The 17,210-nt window shown below is 45.3% G+C and overlaps 1 protein-coding gene across 1 annotated transcript in view; it reads left to right on the top strand.

Annotated features, from left to right (window-relative positions):
* Nucleotides 1–17,210, top strand: part of LOC135424360 (uncharacterized) — a 38,421-nt gene that overhangs the window by 5,866 nt on the left and 15,345 nt on the right. Inside the window, exon 2 of the mRNA XM_064675549.1 lies at nt 331–907. Coding sequence (XP_064531619.1) covers nt 331–907 — 577 coding nt within the window. The remainder of the gene's footprint in view (nt 1–330; nt 908–17,210) is intronic.

Genomic DNA, 17,210 nt, shown 5'->3' with positions numbered 1-17,210 from the left:
GTTGCCTGGCACTCAGGCAGGATGTGGTGTGAGTGGATGGGGTACAGGAGAGTGTGTCTCACCTGGAAAACCAGAAAGCTGCTTCAGAAATGAGGAGTGTTCCTTGCCCTCCCATGTTATCCAGAGAGGTTAAGTGACTGCTGTACCCTGACTGCTAGTTTTTGTGCAGCTCTTACTCTTTGGGGTCCCGAGGATGCCCAGGAATACTCCTTTTCTGTCCTCAGCTTCGTGCTCAGATGTAGCTGGGGTGATTTTTCCTTCTTGGAAAGACCCGAGCCGCTTTCCTATTTCGCATTCCTCTGACAGTTCACTCCCCTGACCGTGCTGCAGGGTCTGGCAGGTGACCGGAGCAGCGGCCGGGTGCGCTGTCCAGGGCAGCTGCCCCGCCGGTGCCAACACACCGGCCCCTCCATCTCCCACCGACCGCAGGAGACGCTTCCCCCGCAGAGCCCGCTCCCGACGGCTGCTCGGAGGGGCTGGGCTGCCTCCAGCCCGGCGCTTCCCGAGCCCGGAGAGGATGCACCCCGGGGCATCCCCGCGGGGGGGCTCGGACCGGGCACCCCCCGCTCCCCTCCGGAGCTCCGCGCCGCAGGTGACCCCCCGGGGGAGGGCAGGGGCCGGGGGAGGGGGCGAGGGGCGGGGAGGCCGCGCTCGGGGGGTCGTTGTCTGCGGCGCCCGCTCGGGGCACGGCTCGGCGCGGCAGCTGCGCTCGCTCGGCGCGGCGGCAGCGCGGCTCGGCTCGGCTCGGCTCGGCACGGCTCGGCTCGGCTCGGCTCGGCACGGCTCGGCACGGCACGGCACGGCACGGCACGGCACGGCACGGCTCGCCATGCAACGGAGCGGCCCCGGCGCGGGGCTCGTCCTGGCGGCGGCCGCCGCGCTCTGCCTCGGCGGGGCGGGAGCCAAGGTAACCCCGCGGCACCACCGGCACCGGCACCGGGCAGGGCAGGGCGGCCCCGGGAGCCCCGCCGGGAGGAGGGAAGGCACTGCGAGTCCCCAGGGGAGATGGGTGCAGCGGAGCTGCCGGGAGTCCCGGGTGCGGGGTGCGGGGGTGCTCCCGGGACGAAGGATGCGCCGCGGCCGCCGGGAGCGGGGATGCAGCGGGGCGGCCGGGCCGGGGCGGCTGCGGGTCCCTCTCGGCCCCTGCCCCTCGGCGGCGGGGTTTGGGGTGTCGGGCTGGCCGGTGACTCGCCTCGGAGTCCGAAAGGCACCGGGAGACAGGATGCTCCGGGAGTGTGACTCCGGGTCACCCTCCCCGCATCGATACAGCCGGATCCGAAATCCGGTGCAAGCCCCGTGGAAACCGATAGACCAGCGCCTACAGCAGAAATGAGAGCATCCTCCAAGGCACCCCGACCACGGCAGTGCCTGGCATGAGGAGTCCAAACAAACCACCTCGTGCTGTATTAGAGTCCCACGCCCTCCACTCTTGAGCACCTGGGCTGCAGTTCGGGGAGCAGGCAAACAGTGCCAGCGACAGGTACAGCTCCCAGGGCAGGGATCCTGGCAGAGCTGGGAGCCACTGGATGAGCAGAGATGGAAAGGCAGACGAGGAAGCACAGGGCACCCCAAAACTAGGGGCAGCTACAGAGCAGACAGTCACTCTGAGCTTTAGGAAGGCTGAGCATTCCTGGTCCTGCTGAAGTGAAGGGGACTGATCCTATGGACCCTGATAGGACCAAGGTTTGACACTTCTGGTAGAGATTATCAGATCTATAAAACATGAGCCACTACAGTATAAGAAAATTATACTCCATACATTTATGTCTTTTGTTACATATATATATATGCATATACATATGCATATATATAAAGGTTTGGGGTTGCTTTCCCTGGTGAGAAACAACATTATAACTCTGCCTGATAAACCAAATCCCTGCCACAGCACAGAGACACAGCAATGGCTGTGGTTGAAATGAAGATGTTTTATCTCACTCTGGTATCCTGGTGAAGACAGCTATGATGAGAACTTAATTAAGCCACATTTCTGGCACTGAAATACTAAGTATTAACTTTACCAAGATCTATTGAATTGTATGGTTCTGGGGTTTTGTCTTTGGTTTCTCTTTTAAGTCAGAATTCAAGCACAGAACCTGCAAGCTTACCCTCACCCAGCTGCATACCTCTCTTATTAAACTACATAACTTCCTTGCTTCCCTGAATTATTGCATCCTTCCTGTGCTGTTTCTGTTCTAACTTTGCTTGTACAGTCATGAGGAGCAAGTACTGGCTGTGTGCTGTGCCTTTGGGCATGAGAGGCAATGGTGGGACACTGAATGCATCAGCAAGCTTGATTTGTCTGTTTTTTCTGTGTTTTCTAGTCAACTTCTGCTTTTCTCTAACTCTGAAATCAAGAGTGTTTGATTTCCCACCAGGCAGTATCTGAACTAAAGTATTGACCAACAGCACTACAGAAAAGAAACTGGCTCCTTAATGAAGAAGCAGCAGCCTCCTGCCTGGTTTCCTGACTTGACTTCTTACTGTGTCAATTATTCTTTTGATCACATGTTGTTTATAGGCTCTTAACACACTGGACAATTTCTTTGGCAGAATGAAACAAGCATTTTCTGTTGCTTTTCTTCCTAAATGTGACAGGGAACTCTGTCCAAACAGACGTGTGTGTACATCTCTTGCTCCCTGTTTTTGTTATTTTTTGGAGTAAGTTGCACTTGCTTTTCACTCATCAAGGACTGCACTATGCTGCGTAGGCTTCACTATTTTTATCTCTTTTGGCTACACTGATAGTGTTGCTATGCTAGTAAAAAAATACACATCCCACTCTAAGTTACTTGCTCAAATGTAGTTCAATTTAGCAGCTGAACAAAGGTATTCAGAGATTTATGAGAAATTATTTGTCTCCTGGCTTAGAGTTAACAATATGAAAAGATAACAGAAACTCCCTTGGCAAGGGCAAAGTCTGCATGAGGTACAGGGAACTGAACTGATCTTTTCATCCAGGGAGGTGGTCTCTGCCAGTCAGAGCTGAGAAACTCTGGGATGCTGTGAGGTAGCGTGGATGTTTGAAACATGTTTTGTGGCAAACTAGAGCTCTGTCTGGAATCCTTCACCCAGCACTACAGCAACTTAAAAATAGGAGTTAGATCAAATGAAAGAAAATTTGAGGATAAGGTGAATGATGCTTCCTCCTGCGTGTCTGTATCAGATGATGGAACAAGATGTGCAGATAAGTAGCTTGTTTATCCTGAAGGAAGAATGTAAGCCTGATGAAAGAGTAACACAGTCAAAATTATGTCTCTGTATGTCCATAAAATATTATCTGTTTAATCAAATCCCTGTGGAGGAGGTCACTATGCCAGTGCCATCCTTCATCTGGTGTTCTTCTGTTCACTTGCTGGCTTGAAGAAAAAAACAAGCCTTTCTTGTTCCTTTTAAGAGAAGAAATCTTAGCAATCCCAGACCCTCTAGTGAGAGTCCTAGCCCTGTTCCCAGCAAGAGCTATGGCAAAATTCCTGCTGGTTTCAGAGGAAGCAGGATCCTTCCCAAGATCAGTGAAAGATTAAAAAAAAATCAACTACTAAAATATGCACCTCAATTAGCAAAGAATGTGGCCTGATTAGTAAAGTGTATGAAATTTCAGCTATTAAATTCTACGGCCCTGATCAACAAAGCACACTGCACAGTTGGCAATGTATCCAGAATCTCAACTGCTGTACTAGTCTCCTACCAGATCAACCAAGCATGCAGCTGAATCAGTAAATTATGCAACTGGAGCAGCAAAATATGCACTTCTGATTGGGGCGGGAGGACAGGGAAGTTCTCAAATGTTTTAAATTGGCACACAGTAGGTCTGCTAGTGGTCAGCCTCTGCCTTAAGAAAAGAGGAGGCAAAATGCCTCACTTCTACCAAGACTTTGCAGAAAATTGCTGGATTGGAAAAGTGTGTTCCTCCAGTGGCTCGGTGTTTGTTAGCAGCAGTCCCATTCCTCACCAGATGTGCTGCACATCTGGTTCCAATCCCAGCTGCTGCCAGGTGTGGGGGTTATTTTAGTAACACTTCAATGGGATTTTTAGGTCCAGGTAGCTTTTGCTTTATTAGTCACTGTAAAGCACACCAGGCTGTATTTCTGTCTCGAGAAATTAAGCCAGTCAAGTCAAATAAGACACCTTCAAAGAACCTGACAGTTTTGTTGCAATGAGCTTAATAGCTATTAATCTGTTTGTGAAAGTACTTTGGGCTGGAGGAGCAGAGAAATGATAAGTCTTTCCTATTTTCTTTGTATCTTGATTAATTGCCATAGCTGCATCCTGTTGTGTTTACAGTGCATCTTGGCAGATCAGATGTTTACTGTGAGGACAGTTTGGATGTCTGGGCAATTTGGGGAGCAGCTATATTCCTATATTCTGAAGCAGTAGAGCTGTTTCTCCCTAGCTTTTGTTTATGAGCTTTAAAAATCCAGTCACAGTATCTGTTTCTGATCTTCAGAATTTGTTTTTGCTTTAAATTATTATTATTTTTGGTTTCTACAGAAGAGCTACAGGTTGTCCTATTTTAATAAAGATGCAGTTTCAGGGTTTCTATAAACTGTTGGTTTGGGTGTTTTTTGTAATGTCTGGAATTAAACTGTGTTTCAGTGCTCAAGGAAGGCATGAGAATTGCTTTGTTTTATTGCACTTCTCACTTTAGCACCCAGGAGTCTGAAACATTATTTGAATCTAGGAAGTATCTGGGGTTGGTTTTTTTTTTTCCTGGTTTTGGTTTGATTTTTGTTTTTATTTTTTTAATCCACTGCATTTGGTTCATAAAGCTGGCTTGCACTGAGCTTCTTATTTACCAAATTTCTGCCTCATTTCCAGGTCAGTTCAATGAATGATCCTATTTAGTTCTTTTTCCTGTTTAAAATATTTCCTACTGAGTCCAGAGCAGTGCCCTTAAAACATAATTGATTTGGGTCATTGAACCCTTATTTTTCATGCATGTTAGTTTACATCCCGCCACTGGTCTGACTGGTATTTAAATGAGAAAATTGCAGGCAGATTTCTTGTTGAGGCTAAAGTTCACGTGGAGTCCCTGGCAAAATAAGATCCTGGAGTACGTATCCCTGGAACTGGGCAATGATTTGTAACTTTTTTTTAATTCTCTGTCTGGCCAGAGTGTTGTAAATCTGGCGCTCCCTTGTTAGCTTCACGCTAAGCAGCAAGAATGTCCACAGTGTTTTAGTCCTGATAATTCTAATTACTGAAGCACTGAAGAAGCTGAAAGCTGAGAAGATGGACAAGGCTGGCCTCAAGTCCTGCACAGCACATGGGACACTTTCTTTTTAGAGCTGAACCATAATTCTCTCGTTTACCAAGGCTGGCAAAGGAAGCAGAAGCCAAGGTAAGAGAAACAAGCCCATGGCAGAGGATTTCTGGAATGATGTGGGTAATCTTTCTGCAGAAGGAGCTAAAAGAGAGCAGTGCCCCTAGAGATGCCAACCTTCCTTGGGGTGGAAATGGTGAAATAATTTGGTTTTTTTTTTTACTATCTGTCAAATCCTGTTGCACTGGTAAAATATTCAGGTCTCTTTCTTCCTGCCTCCCTTTCCTCTTAAAAAAAGGAGCTCAGGGCATATTTGGTACCAGAGAGTGGCTACCCAGCACTAGTGTAGCTAGACCAGGTCTGGTAAAGCAACTCTACCCATTACACACTATTATTATTATGCACTGATATCTCAGACCTGTAAATAATAAATATTCAGCTTGGTGTTTAGATAATTCCTTGAGTATGGGGAGTACTAAATTAAAAAAATATTCCTCTTGTACAGATTCATGGCAGGAGGAGGGTGGAGTAGGGATAGAGCACTGCACAGTCTTGCATTAGTGTGCATTCCTCTTACAAGCTCTCAGCAGCAAATGGCTTTATGGTTCATTTTGAATATCCTTACATCATTCCCAATGAAAAGGAGGTTCCAATTTTGAGAGAAGCAAAGGCTAATTCACCTATATTTCCTTTCTTGAATTGTTGGAGCCCTGCTGGAACTCACAAAAGTCATCTGGGATTTCAGGAAAACTTAAATCAGGCCACTAAATACTGCTGGTTTGGATTAGTAATGATGTACATTGAGGACAACCTCTGTATTTTGGTTTGGGTGGAGCCCTTTCACGGTAGAAGAGTTGGTAATACTTCCAGAGCACCTTTCATCAGAGGATTTCAGAGTTTCACAAATATCTAATTACAGAAACTATTAAACTCTGTTAAATCCTTGGTCCTGGGGGAGTACAGGCAGTACCATTATGCTCCAATAGAAAGCAGGGGTGGGTGGTGTTCAAAGTGGCAAAACAAAAGCAAAATTTTCACATGCAAGCCATAACCTGCTGCACTATCTCATTTCCATCCAGTATTTTATTCCTCTCATTTCTTTATATTAGCAGCCAGGTTTCACCACCAAACCAGCTAAACAAAATGGGCTGGCACAAGCCTCCATTCAGAACTCCCTCCAGCCCTGAGGAAGGACTGTCAGTTGTTCATCAGTCTCTTCCTGATTTGTTTCTGTACTGTTTGGGTTTCTTTATTCTGTTAAGGAGTAGCAGGACTGTAGGCAGGGTCAGGTGCCAAGGATGGCAATAAGGGCAGCGTCCTGATTACAGGACATGTGGGATGAAATGCCTCTGGAAGTCCAGCCTGATCCAAATCCCAGGAAGCTGATTGCTCAGCCTCTCCAAGGAGGGTGTGCCTGCTCTGTAGTGTAGTTAATTTGGAGTTAGCAGTGGGAGATCTAATCCACTTGTTCTACCTAAATCCAGCTCCCTCCTAGTTTTAGGTTAGTAAATATTCCACTGTTTTGAGTGACTGTTTTTCTTAAAGGGATTTTTTTTCTGTATTTGACTGAAAACTTGGAGCCTTTACTGTTAGCATTGAGGGTTGAAGTCCAGGCTGCCCATGCCTTTGACTTCCTCCAGTGTCACAGATCTACATGGGTGGGCAGTTCAGGTGAATCTGAGACCTCACTATTTGAATACAAGGGCCCCAAGCAGTTGCTCATCAAGACTAACTTTAAATGCAAGCTTAGCAGGCTGAACACTTTGATTTGCCTCTAAAATCAACAGTAACTTATTCCAGGTTTCCTGGTTGAAACTTGAATGGGGAGGAAGAAAGGATGTCTGCAAAGCAGATTTATTTGGAAAAACAAACTGCTCACTGGTTGGGACCCTGTAACAACAAACCCAGGGCTTAGCTTTTCCTCTGTCTGCAGTATCTGTGATGTCTTTTTTCTGCTTTCTCCCAACACTCCCTGCTGTGCCCTCATGCTCTCTCCTTATGTGTAGGCAATGAAGTAAAATTTACAAGCATCCTGCTCTCTGAAATCCTGACAAAGGTGGAATCTTGGAAATTTCCCTTTTCAGAGTGTACAAGGGGAGACTAATCCTGCAAGAACGAGGTGGAGAGAAGTGCTGCTGTTTGTGTACCAACCAAAGCTTTTGTTTTGTTATACCATCTGGCTACCAAGTAGTAGAAAACAATCTGACCATGTTTTCTACTCTTTAATTTGAGCTGCATTAGCCTGTTCAATTTGTAGAAAATGAAAACCAGATCGATCTTCTGGAAATTGCCTCATCACCCCTGTTAGTTCCCACCAACCCTAGAGTTTACTGTTAATTTTTCTATGGTGTGTTGAGTACACTTTGTTAATGAGAACTTGCTCTAGTGGAGAAAAGACCTATGTGACCTATTAAAGCCCTGAAGCAAATGGCCATGGCATCTTGAACTCTTCATTACACTGCCTTACTTTTATTTACGGTGGTCCCATCATATTCATGATTATTTGCCTGAGGAGACACTCTAAATGATGCCTTTGTTTCTCTTTCTAAGGCTTTACATTTTTTTGTATGTTTGAATGAGGGTATTTTCTGAAAAAGGAACCCAACAAACTAGAACATGGATAACAGCTTTGTATAGATGTAGGATCTTATTTGGTATGGCATCTTGCATCTTTGTTGGAGAATCTCTATTTGTCTGCTGAGTGTCCAGTCACAAGAGCTAGCTCTTTTTTTTTCTCCCTGCAAGGATTAGTCTGAAAAGTCTACAAGAAAAGGCTGGTTGTTGTTGGGAATTCCAGCACTCCCTGGTGGATGTTATGTTAAATATGCTGTATGCTTCCTTGGCCATAAAAGCTAATACTGGGATGAAAGGGGAGTGCCAGTGTTCAGACTGCCCTCATAATGACATGACTCACATGCATCTGTTGCATGAGCACGGCACAATAAATTTGTGAGACACTTATGAGAGGTTTCTGCTCAAAATAGTTCGACTTTGTGGGTGTAATAGTCACAGTCCCCAAGGGAGCACTGCCTAGTCAAGTGGGTCTTTCCAAGCACTAGGTTTGCATATTTTACGTAGATTTTTAAAATCATTTGATAGAAAAACAGTCTGGCTTTTGTCCCTTTCAGAACCAAGGTGAGAAGAAGGAAATGAATATTGTAATGTGGGACTGTAGTGAAAGATGGAGAAGAGTTCAGAATGAGACCTTAGTTTCTAGTAAAAGCACCTGGATATAAGTGAATTGAAAGAAAAAAAATGTCCTATGCCTTAGCCTAGGCCTCTTCCAGAGCATTTCTATCTGGTTTTCACACTTTCACACTTTCACCAACATTTACTCACTTCATAAGCATATCTGCACCTTGGCATGCAACAGCTACTGGGCAATCAGTGAATGCCAGGCTTACTCCTGTGGTGGTAACTTCAAACTGGGAAAGTAATAGGTAGCAAATGCACCCATAAACTGCCAAGCCCAGAGAAAAACTATTCATCATAAGCATTTCTAGTCCTGAGGATCTAAATCACAGAAAGAACTGAATAAGGAGAGAGAACTCTGCTTGGCAAGACTTACACACTGCAACTTGTAGGACATCTTGTAGGTAAATCCAACTCCATCTTAATTAAAGAAAGGAAAGGGGAGAACTAAAAGTTCTGCCTATTTATGATATGGGGGTTTATAAACTAGCATGGGTTTATTCTCTTTTCAATGTTCTGAGACTTCACCTCTGAGGTTTTAGGTAGCTGAGTTAGCAATAAGCCTCCTGCAGATCCACCTTTGCTGAAAGGAGAGGACATATTCCTTCAGAGGGCTGTTAAGACCATCTCAATTTCTCTGAAGTTCCCTCTGCAGGAAACAACTCTGGCTTCTGCCTGCAGAGGAAGGTGAGTCAAATCAGCCAGTAAAACCTTGCACCAGAGCTGGGTGATCTTTGTCTTGCACAGGAATCTGGCATCAGGTACTCATAAATCTGTGGCTGCTGCACAGAATTCTGCCCACTGCTCATAACTGCAGTGGAGGTTGGCATCTCTGACCTGCTCAGGATGGACTGCTTTTCCTTCTCACCTGAGCCTCCCAAAGCAGAAGAGCACTCGCCTGCCTTTCCTCTGGGTGCTCCAAAGGCAACTACAGGATGTCAACGTATGCCTGGAGTGCATATGCTGCTGCTCATGCTATGGAAAGCTGGGCTGTTCCATGGGGGATTGTTTGGAAAACAGCCCCTGCTTGTGTCGCCGGGAACAAGCATTTTTTTGTTGTTTGGGAACAAGCATCTCTGGAGTTAAATGAGGAGGGCTGTTGTTCTCCACAGAGGCTGGAGTGCCCCTGTTTGTTTTTTTGTGATTTTCCTTTTCTCCACCTCCTGTTCTCAGGGAGGATCAAGGAGGAGGGATGGTGACCTCATGGTGCAGTTATGCAATCTGCCAGGGCCAGGTATCAAAACACACTGCAGCTGTGGGGCTGGGACCTCGCTGGGGCTGGGGGCCCTGGCCTCCTGGCTCTAATGAGATCACTGACCTTCTCCTGCCACTTCTCCTGCAGCTGCTTTGATTCCCAGGGATTTGTTGTGGCCATGCCTGCCTAACGGTTTGGCAAACTGCCTCAGGGAATGCTGCAGCCACAGCCAGGCACTGGGAAGTGGCCCCGGAGACCCAGAGCAGGTGAGGATATCCTGAGCCCTGCCAGCCTCTTTCCATCCTAACAGAGCTTATTTGCCTTCCTCCAAGGGTATGCAAACACTACTGCCCTCCCTGATTATTCTTTTTTTCACAGGGAGCGAGGGGAATGTTGCCTGTTCTCCAGTGAAATAAAGCAGTGCCTGCCCAGCAATCTGGTTGTGATGTTTGAGCCCAGGGCTCAGCTGCAGCCCAGTCTCATGTGGGAAGGATAAGAGAGAATAGCATGTCTGCAGTCTGAGGCATATTTGGGCCTCCAAGTCCTCAAGTCTCATTCAGACTTTGCATTCTTTGCTCTGATTGCTGAACTACATTCCCATTTCCCTCCTCTACTCTTCTGACTGTATTTTTATTTTCCTTGTCTCCTGCAGTAACAAGCTTTCACAGTCCCCTTCCTACCTGCATATTTGTTCTCTTCAAATGTCCTGCAAATCACGAAAAACAATAGAAAAGTTGGAGATAAGTGTGAAAACAGGGCCCCATGAAGCTGTCTAGTGTGTGCCAAGAAGGAATATAAGACAAGTTGGTTTCCTGGAAATGGAACTTACAGACTGGAAATGTCACATCCAGGATCGCTTTCATGTGGTGGAACTGCTGCTGCCCACCACTGAAATAACAGAGCATCTGTTCAAAAATGTGGGTTTGGGGTTGCTTAAATCCAGCAGGTTGCACTCACTCCAATAAGTGTTAGATCCTTGTTTAAAAACAGGAGTGCAAATGCTCTGGTACCATAAATGTACTAAAAGCAAATGTATGCTTGGCCCAGCTTGAGAGTCCCACACTGAACCTGTTCAGAGCTTGTTTGTGTGAATGACTCAGGGAGTGAGGAGAGCACATGAGTGTGGGCAGGGAGCTGGGTTTGTGTTGGGACAGGGATATGGGGAGGGCAAGGGAGAGCCCTCAGCAAGCAGGATGCTCTCAGAAGTGATGGGAACTCTTTTGAGATAAATCTGAAAATAATCACATTAAAGGCTGAAAAAGAGGAGGCAGGGAAAACTCTCTCCTAATAACTAAGCAAAGTGTCAGCAATTTTTGTTACACTCTGTCAGTCCCATGTCTGATCTGCTGCTGCTTTCAATCATCCAGAGATACTTGAAGAGTTGCCCTAATACAGGATAAGAGACTGTCCTTTTGCTCGTTCCTCATGCTTTACAGCAAAGGCAATTTGGCAAAGAGGGAAATGGTGATTCCAAGGCATTTCCAGGAATTTTTGTACTGCCAGGTGGAAATAATAGGTTAGATGTGCTGCAGCTGAATTTGGTTCATGCTAATGAAAGAAAACAAACCTTGCACGCAAAGATGAGCTGGAAATGCAAAATTAAATGTAGCAGTATTTTTCTAAAGTCTCTGATCAACCTTGTCCTCTGCTTGGAAAAAGTCCTACCAGCTTTGATCTCTAGATCAGTCGGCTGGTGAAGTAAATGTGGTCATTTCTTAAACCAACAGACTGGAGTTTTCTATCCTACTCTTGGGATAGTGTTTCCTGAGATCCTGGATTTGACGAGCATCCAAAAAGTTCAGACTTCCCTAACTTGGAAGTACTGTGAGAGGAGAACTTGGGGCTTGTGCTGGGAACCACAAGAATTGTATTTCTGGTGGCTTTGCAGCCAGTTCCAGCCATGTCAGCAAGTCAAGACTTTTATCTATATGATGTTTTTCCCCTGTAAGCTGGGATTGTGGAATGAAAACGTTCCCTTTTTCCTTCTCATTTTCTCTCTAAAACCCTGAGTTTGGCATTTTCTCTCTGCTCTGGCTGAATGTTTGGGCCACTTCATATTTCATCCAGGTGGCTGGCTCTGTTCAAATGTCCTCAGGAGTCTGAGGGATCTTTAACTTGGAATGAACCTCCCATGTTTGGAGGGGAGAAGGGGGCAGTACTGAGATACCTCCCTGTGTTTTGAGCAAAGATGTTGGTGTAGCCAGGGCTTTACAGAGGTCCCTGGGGCAGAATAAATGTGCAGGAGCTGGTGAGGCACCTCAAAGCACTGCCAGCTCTTTGAAGGAAACACACGTGTGTGCACGGAAGATGTTTTTAATTTTGGAGGGGTGAGAGATCCCAAACAATTTCCATCCCACTGATGCTACAGTGAGCTCAGATCGTTAAATTTAATCATCCAGGCTGAACAATCTTGGATTCTAAGACTGCATCCATCTCTGTGCAGAAACCCATTGCACACCCCTGGGACAGGATGAGGCTACTTTGGAATGCCCATACCCTGCCTGCAGTCCTGTTTTGGCACCAGGCAGCTGCAGTGGATTTTGATTTTTAAATTAAGCAAAAAAAAATCTTCCTGCTGAGGGGTTCTTTCTTTTTTTTTATGTAGTGGGGCTATTTTACCAGAAGGGAAAAAACATAAAATAATTACCATCAAAATCACAGGATCATAACCAAGTATTTTGACTTCAGAGTGATTTTTGTTAGGGGCCTAATGTCTGCATAAAGAGCTTCTATCCTCACCTCCACTCATTACTCTAGTATTAAATTTTTCTGGTACAGTCTTTAGCAAAGACCAAAAAGTCCTTTAGCTTGGATAGGGAGTTAATACATGTCTGTTCCTGAAAGGACTAATAAATGCAGCACTTCTTAAATATTCAGTCAGTTTGAAATACAGTGGATTATTCCTTCTCTCATTTCTAAAAAGAAGTGGAAATGACATTTTTAAATCTGCCTGAGACTTGAAACACATGTTGAGAAATGCACAGAAGTTGAGATGTGCATGAAGCATTAATGAGGGCAAAGTGGGTTATGAACTTTGCACATCATTTCCTTGCAAGCCTGCAACTGGGTCTCTCTATTAGGTGTGTGTGGCTTGGCCCCTGAGGGTGTCTTGGAAATCCAGTGGCTCAGCTGTGTGTCTCCAGTTTCCTCTGCTGAGCTTTCACTGTGACTCTGGGTGTGCACCACAAGAACTTGCTATTTCTTGGGTATTTTATAAAAGAACACAAGCTACATTGGACAGGTCCCAAGCCAGAGAATCTGAGGTTATGCTCATAGAGGAATATCAAATATCAAGACAGGATGTCCTCTTTCCCCTTCTTTGAAATAAATACACTTAAAAAATAAACAGTCTTTGGGATGCAAGAGAGATGTGTCCTCTAAGATGTGGAAAACAGCAGCTCCTCATAACCAGCATTAGCATGAACAAAGAAAATGTACACTACCTTTCTGAGCTTCAGCAAAAACTAGGAACACAAATGGGCTGAGGGTTCCCTTGGCCAAGGCCTCACATCACTTTGTTTCCACTTCTCTTCAGCAGGGCTTGTATCTTTACAGGCTGAACCAAACACTCATGTCCCTTTCTCACCAGCTACGTGTCAAAGCATCCTCCCCACGTTCCCTCACGGCTCCCAGTGTCACCTCATGCCAGGAGCATTTCTCTTTTGGAGGCAAGACAGAGAAGATTGAGAAACAGCCCTGCCAGCTTCCAGTGGTGGGACCCATCACCCAGCTAAAGGCTGCCACCACTTGCCATTTGTGGCATTCTGCAAGACCATCCTGCAGGTTTTGAGCGTGGCTTTGCTCTGGTGGGAGCAGCCAGGAGGGTTTGATGCAAAGTGCCACAAGAGCTTGTCCTGTCCTGGCAAAGTGAAGAGCTTGGTTCTGTGTGTGCCCCTGGTCATAACTAAATTATTCTCAGAGAGAGTGGGATTCCTTTAGAATGTGTTGACTCCCTGAAAATGCTCCTACAGGAATAATGCAGGTGCTCCAGAGCTACATTTGTAGGTGTTGTGTAAGTGGAGAGCAGAGTTAGGGGTTACATTACCCTCAGATGATGACAACCACTCTTCCCTGTGCATATAATTGGTTGGGCCTTATAATAAACACCCACCTGGCCAAAACAGTAATTCTCCCTTTTCTGCATGGAAATTCTGCTTTTCCTCAGGGCCTCCTGCTCAAAGAGCTCTTTGATGTGCAGTGTCCAGTGGGAAGAAATGACAGTAAGAAAAACTCCCAGGCTCTCTACAACTGCATCATACATGGGTTTGCTGCAAACATACACTTCAGAGGGCAGCAGAGCATTCTTACCACCACCCACTGCCAGAATCATCCATGAGGGACTAGCACAAGGTCATCCTTGTACTCCTTAGCCCTGTGTTTCCTGGTGTAGAGGCCTTATAACTCCTTACATATGTGTATCTTAATGGCATAGCTCAAAGCTGATGCCAACATCAAGTACTCGTTTCTAGAGAGTCCAAACACCATCACAGGAGGAGGTAAGTGCATGACAATGGGGCATGTTTCAGTAAAACAGATTTAAGCTGCTGAGTGGGCTGTGGAGTGTGAAAAGGGGAAATGCAACATCTTGGCTTGTTCTGAAACAGCCAAACATTGTGTCAGTGGCCAAGCAGCAATAGCTGGGATTTGAGTTCCTTCTAAACCTACTAAATGCTGTTCCCCATTACCCTAATTCAGAAGACAGGTAGGATGTGTCTGACCATGATGGGCTGAAGGTCCAGTTCAACACAGCTGTTGGAAACATTTGGGGCTCCTGGCCAGAGAGGGAAGAACTGAAAAGCAGATGAACAGGACCAGTAATCTGGTTCTCCCTGCTCGTAACTGACCTAATTGGTGTGGGCATATATCAAGTGTTGTTTTTAAAAAGACAAAACCTATCATTTGCAAAGATTAAAAACGTGCTGAAGTTTTTGCGTGCCTCTGTCAAAAGCACACGAGTCTATAACTTGCTGCAGAGGGGAACATCTGTGTCTAATTGGTGAAACTCAGGGTTCATAATGGATGATTCAAATGAACTAAACCATTTTGTCAGTCATTCAGTTGTGGATTATAAATTAATCAGAAACTCTTCCCCCTCCCCTCCGATCTGTCTTGCGTTTCCTGTCCCTTGTGGTTTGGTTTTTCCCCTCATCTCAGAGCAAGTCTTGAATCTCTTTGGTCTCACAAGCCATAATAAATGAACAATTTCCTCACTGCCATGACCTTTCAGCCATAACTCTGGAATTCACACACGGCACGTCCCCCTGTGCCCGGGTCTGGGGGTGCAGGTTTGGGGTTCCACTCGATATCGTGGCCAGCGCATTGGGGAACAAGGGACACCCGAGTTTGGGCACATCTAAGGAGTCTTGGATTCAGAGAGTGCAGGATATTTCCCTTCAAACTGTGACAGATTCAAATGAAAATGAAGGCAGGAAAGGGAGCCTATCCCGAGGGCAGGGGAGGGATTTTTGGGGGGATGCACTCACCCGTTGAGCACTTTGGTGATTGATCCCACAGGACCCGCTGATCCGATGCTTTTGGGTGTTAACAAAGTCTTCTGGTAGTAGAGGTGGGGCTGTGAATGCCCCCCATCCCCTTCTCAGAGTCTGAAAAGAGACACACAGATCAGTCACATATTCCTCAAAATAAAACCTCACCCTTGATCACTGCTAATTTAGAGAGGCTTGAGCCAGTCTGAAACCCTCCCACAGCCAGGGTACCACCCTGGGACAGCAGCAGTGCTGGTGCACACTCTGCCTCCAAAACTGGGCACATATTTTAGTTGAAAAGTTAGTTATTTACTGTTTCTTGATATGCAAATATATTATTTAAGAGTGAGCTCAAAAGATTAACAGGGAACAGAGGGAAGACTGCACTGATGTGCTGGGATGGAGGAAAGGAATAAAAGAGAAGTCACAGAAAATCCCTTTTTCCTTCTTCCAAGTGTAGGAGCCACCCTCTCCCTGAGGAAAGAGGAGCATATTCACTGAAAACCAGCTAGTTTTCAGTAAAATCCAAGTGGCAACAAATGTGTCTGTAATTCTGATGTGAATTAGTAAATGGATCTAAATGTTAGGATCTGTAGCCTCTCAAATTGACATAAAGTTTTGCTATTTTTGCCTGGATTTTCACCATGAATTAACTAATCCAGACTAAGCCCCAAAATTTTACTTCCTAGAGAAAAGGTCACTAAATTTCTATAAATTTATTTTTGCATTGTGTGCTGTGGGACTCCTAAGGCATTAAGCAGAGAATAATATGTATGTGGCAGATGAATGTGGTTTCTTTTCCACTTCAAGCCACAGTTCAGCCCAGGTTCCTTAAATGAGAAGCCTGTAGATTATTCCACTGTAATTAACATAAGCTTTGATTTAAATGACATTTTTACAAATCAAATACTGGATTTCAAGTTGAATACAGAACACAGTTTCCAGCCACATTGCTGTTTTGGTCCTTTCCTGTGGCCATCCTGCATCCATCCTGAAATCCCTCAGAATATGAGCAGCACCTGCTGGAAAACACAGGTTGTGCCTCTCAGAACAGGTCTGGCTTTTTGTTTCTATTTAGGGGCTTCTAACATTTGGCATTGCATTTTTTTTATTTCCATTTCAACATGAGCCAAGGGGAGGGACCAAGAGGAAAAAAATCTGGAGTATTTTGATCTTTGTGGCTTTATATGGATTTCACAAGCTTCGTTTGTTCTACTGCCAAGCTTCCTTTGTGTTTAAATAGATAACAGACCAAGACAACTAATCATTTCCAATAAAAAACCACACCAAACCCAAAGCATTCCCTTTCTTTTCCAATTAATTATTGTAAATCCATGCTCCTAGACAGGGTCTTGTGACCTAAGCATTTAGGATTTTTTTGCCCCCCACTTTTCCAAAAAAATTGCCCAAGGCACAGTCAGGGCTCTGTGCTCTGCAAATTTATGAAGGGAGCTTGGAAAAAGACTCAGAGAGCATCTCTGGGAGAAGGCAGTTGTAAATCTGATGTGCAAAAGCAGCCTTCTGTACCTTTAGAGAAGCAGCAGCGTGGGGGTTTGTGCCACCATTCATGGGCTTCCTTCCTCTTTGGAGGCTGAAAGGCTATTTCTGGAGAACGAAGGAATAGCACATTTCCCATGGAACTGTGGCTGTGTTATGTAAAATGCATGTTGATTGCTGGTTTACTAGAGAGCTGTTATCTGCTATCACTATTTTGAGAGGCGTTGAATTTGAAGAAGAGAAAAACCATCCAAAAAATCAAAACCACCCAGATTTTACTGCTTATTGAAGTAAAAAAGGCTGAATGTTCTTGAAACAGAAGATGAGTTGGGTGGATGAATCATGGGTAATCATCAATGCAAAGGTTCTTTTTCACATGGTTTTCTAGTGAAAATAACACAGAGCTCGAGCTGCTGTGGTAACACATTTTTTCTTTAGCTTCTTAAGATTTTTGTCACACAACCAAATGTTTAGAGCAACACATTTGTGTGGTCAAAAAGTTGTATATTTGCCAACAGTGGAAATGATCAGTAGTAGGAAGTGAGAATTACGTGAATTACTTTTTTGGGTTATATTTCTG

Source organism: Pseudopipra pipra, chromosome 18 (assembly GCF_036250125.1).
Source record: "Pseudopipra pipra isolate bDixPip1 chromosome 18, bDixPip1.hap1, whole genome shotgun sequence".
Lineage (NCBI taxonomy): Eukaryota > Metazoa > Chordata > Aves > Passeriformes > Pipridae > Pseudopipra > Pseudopipra pipra.
Note: the sequence above shows the minus strand (reverse complement) of the source record. Positions and strands in the feature narration are given on the sequence as shown.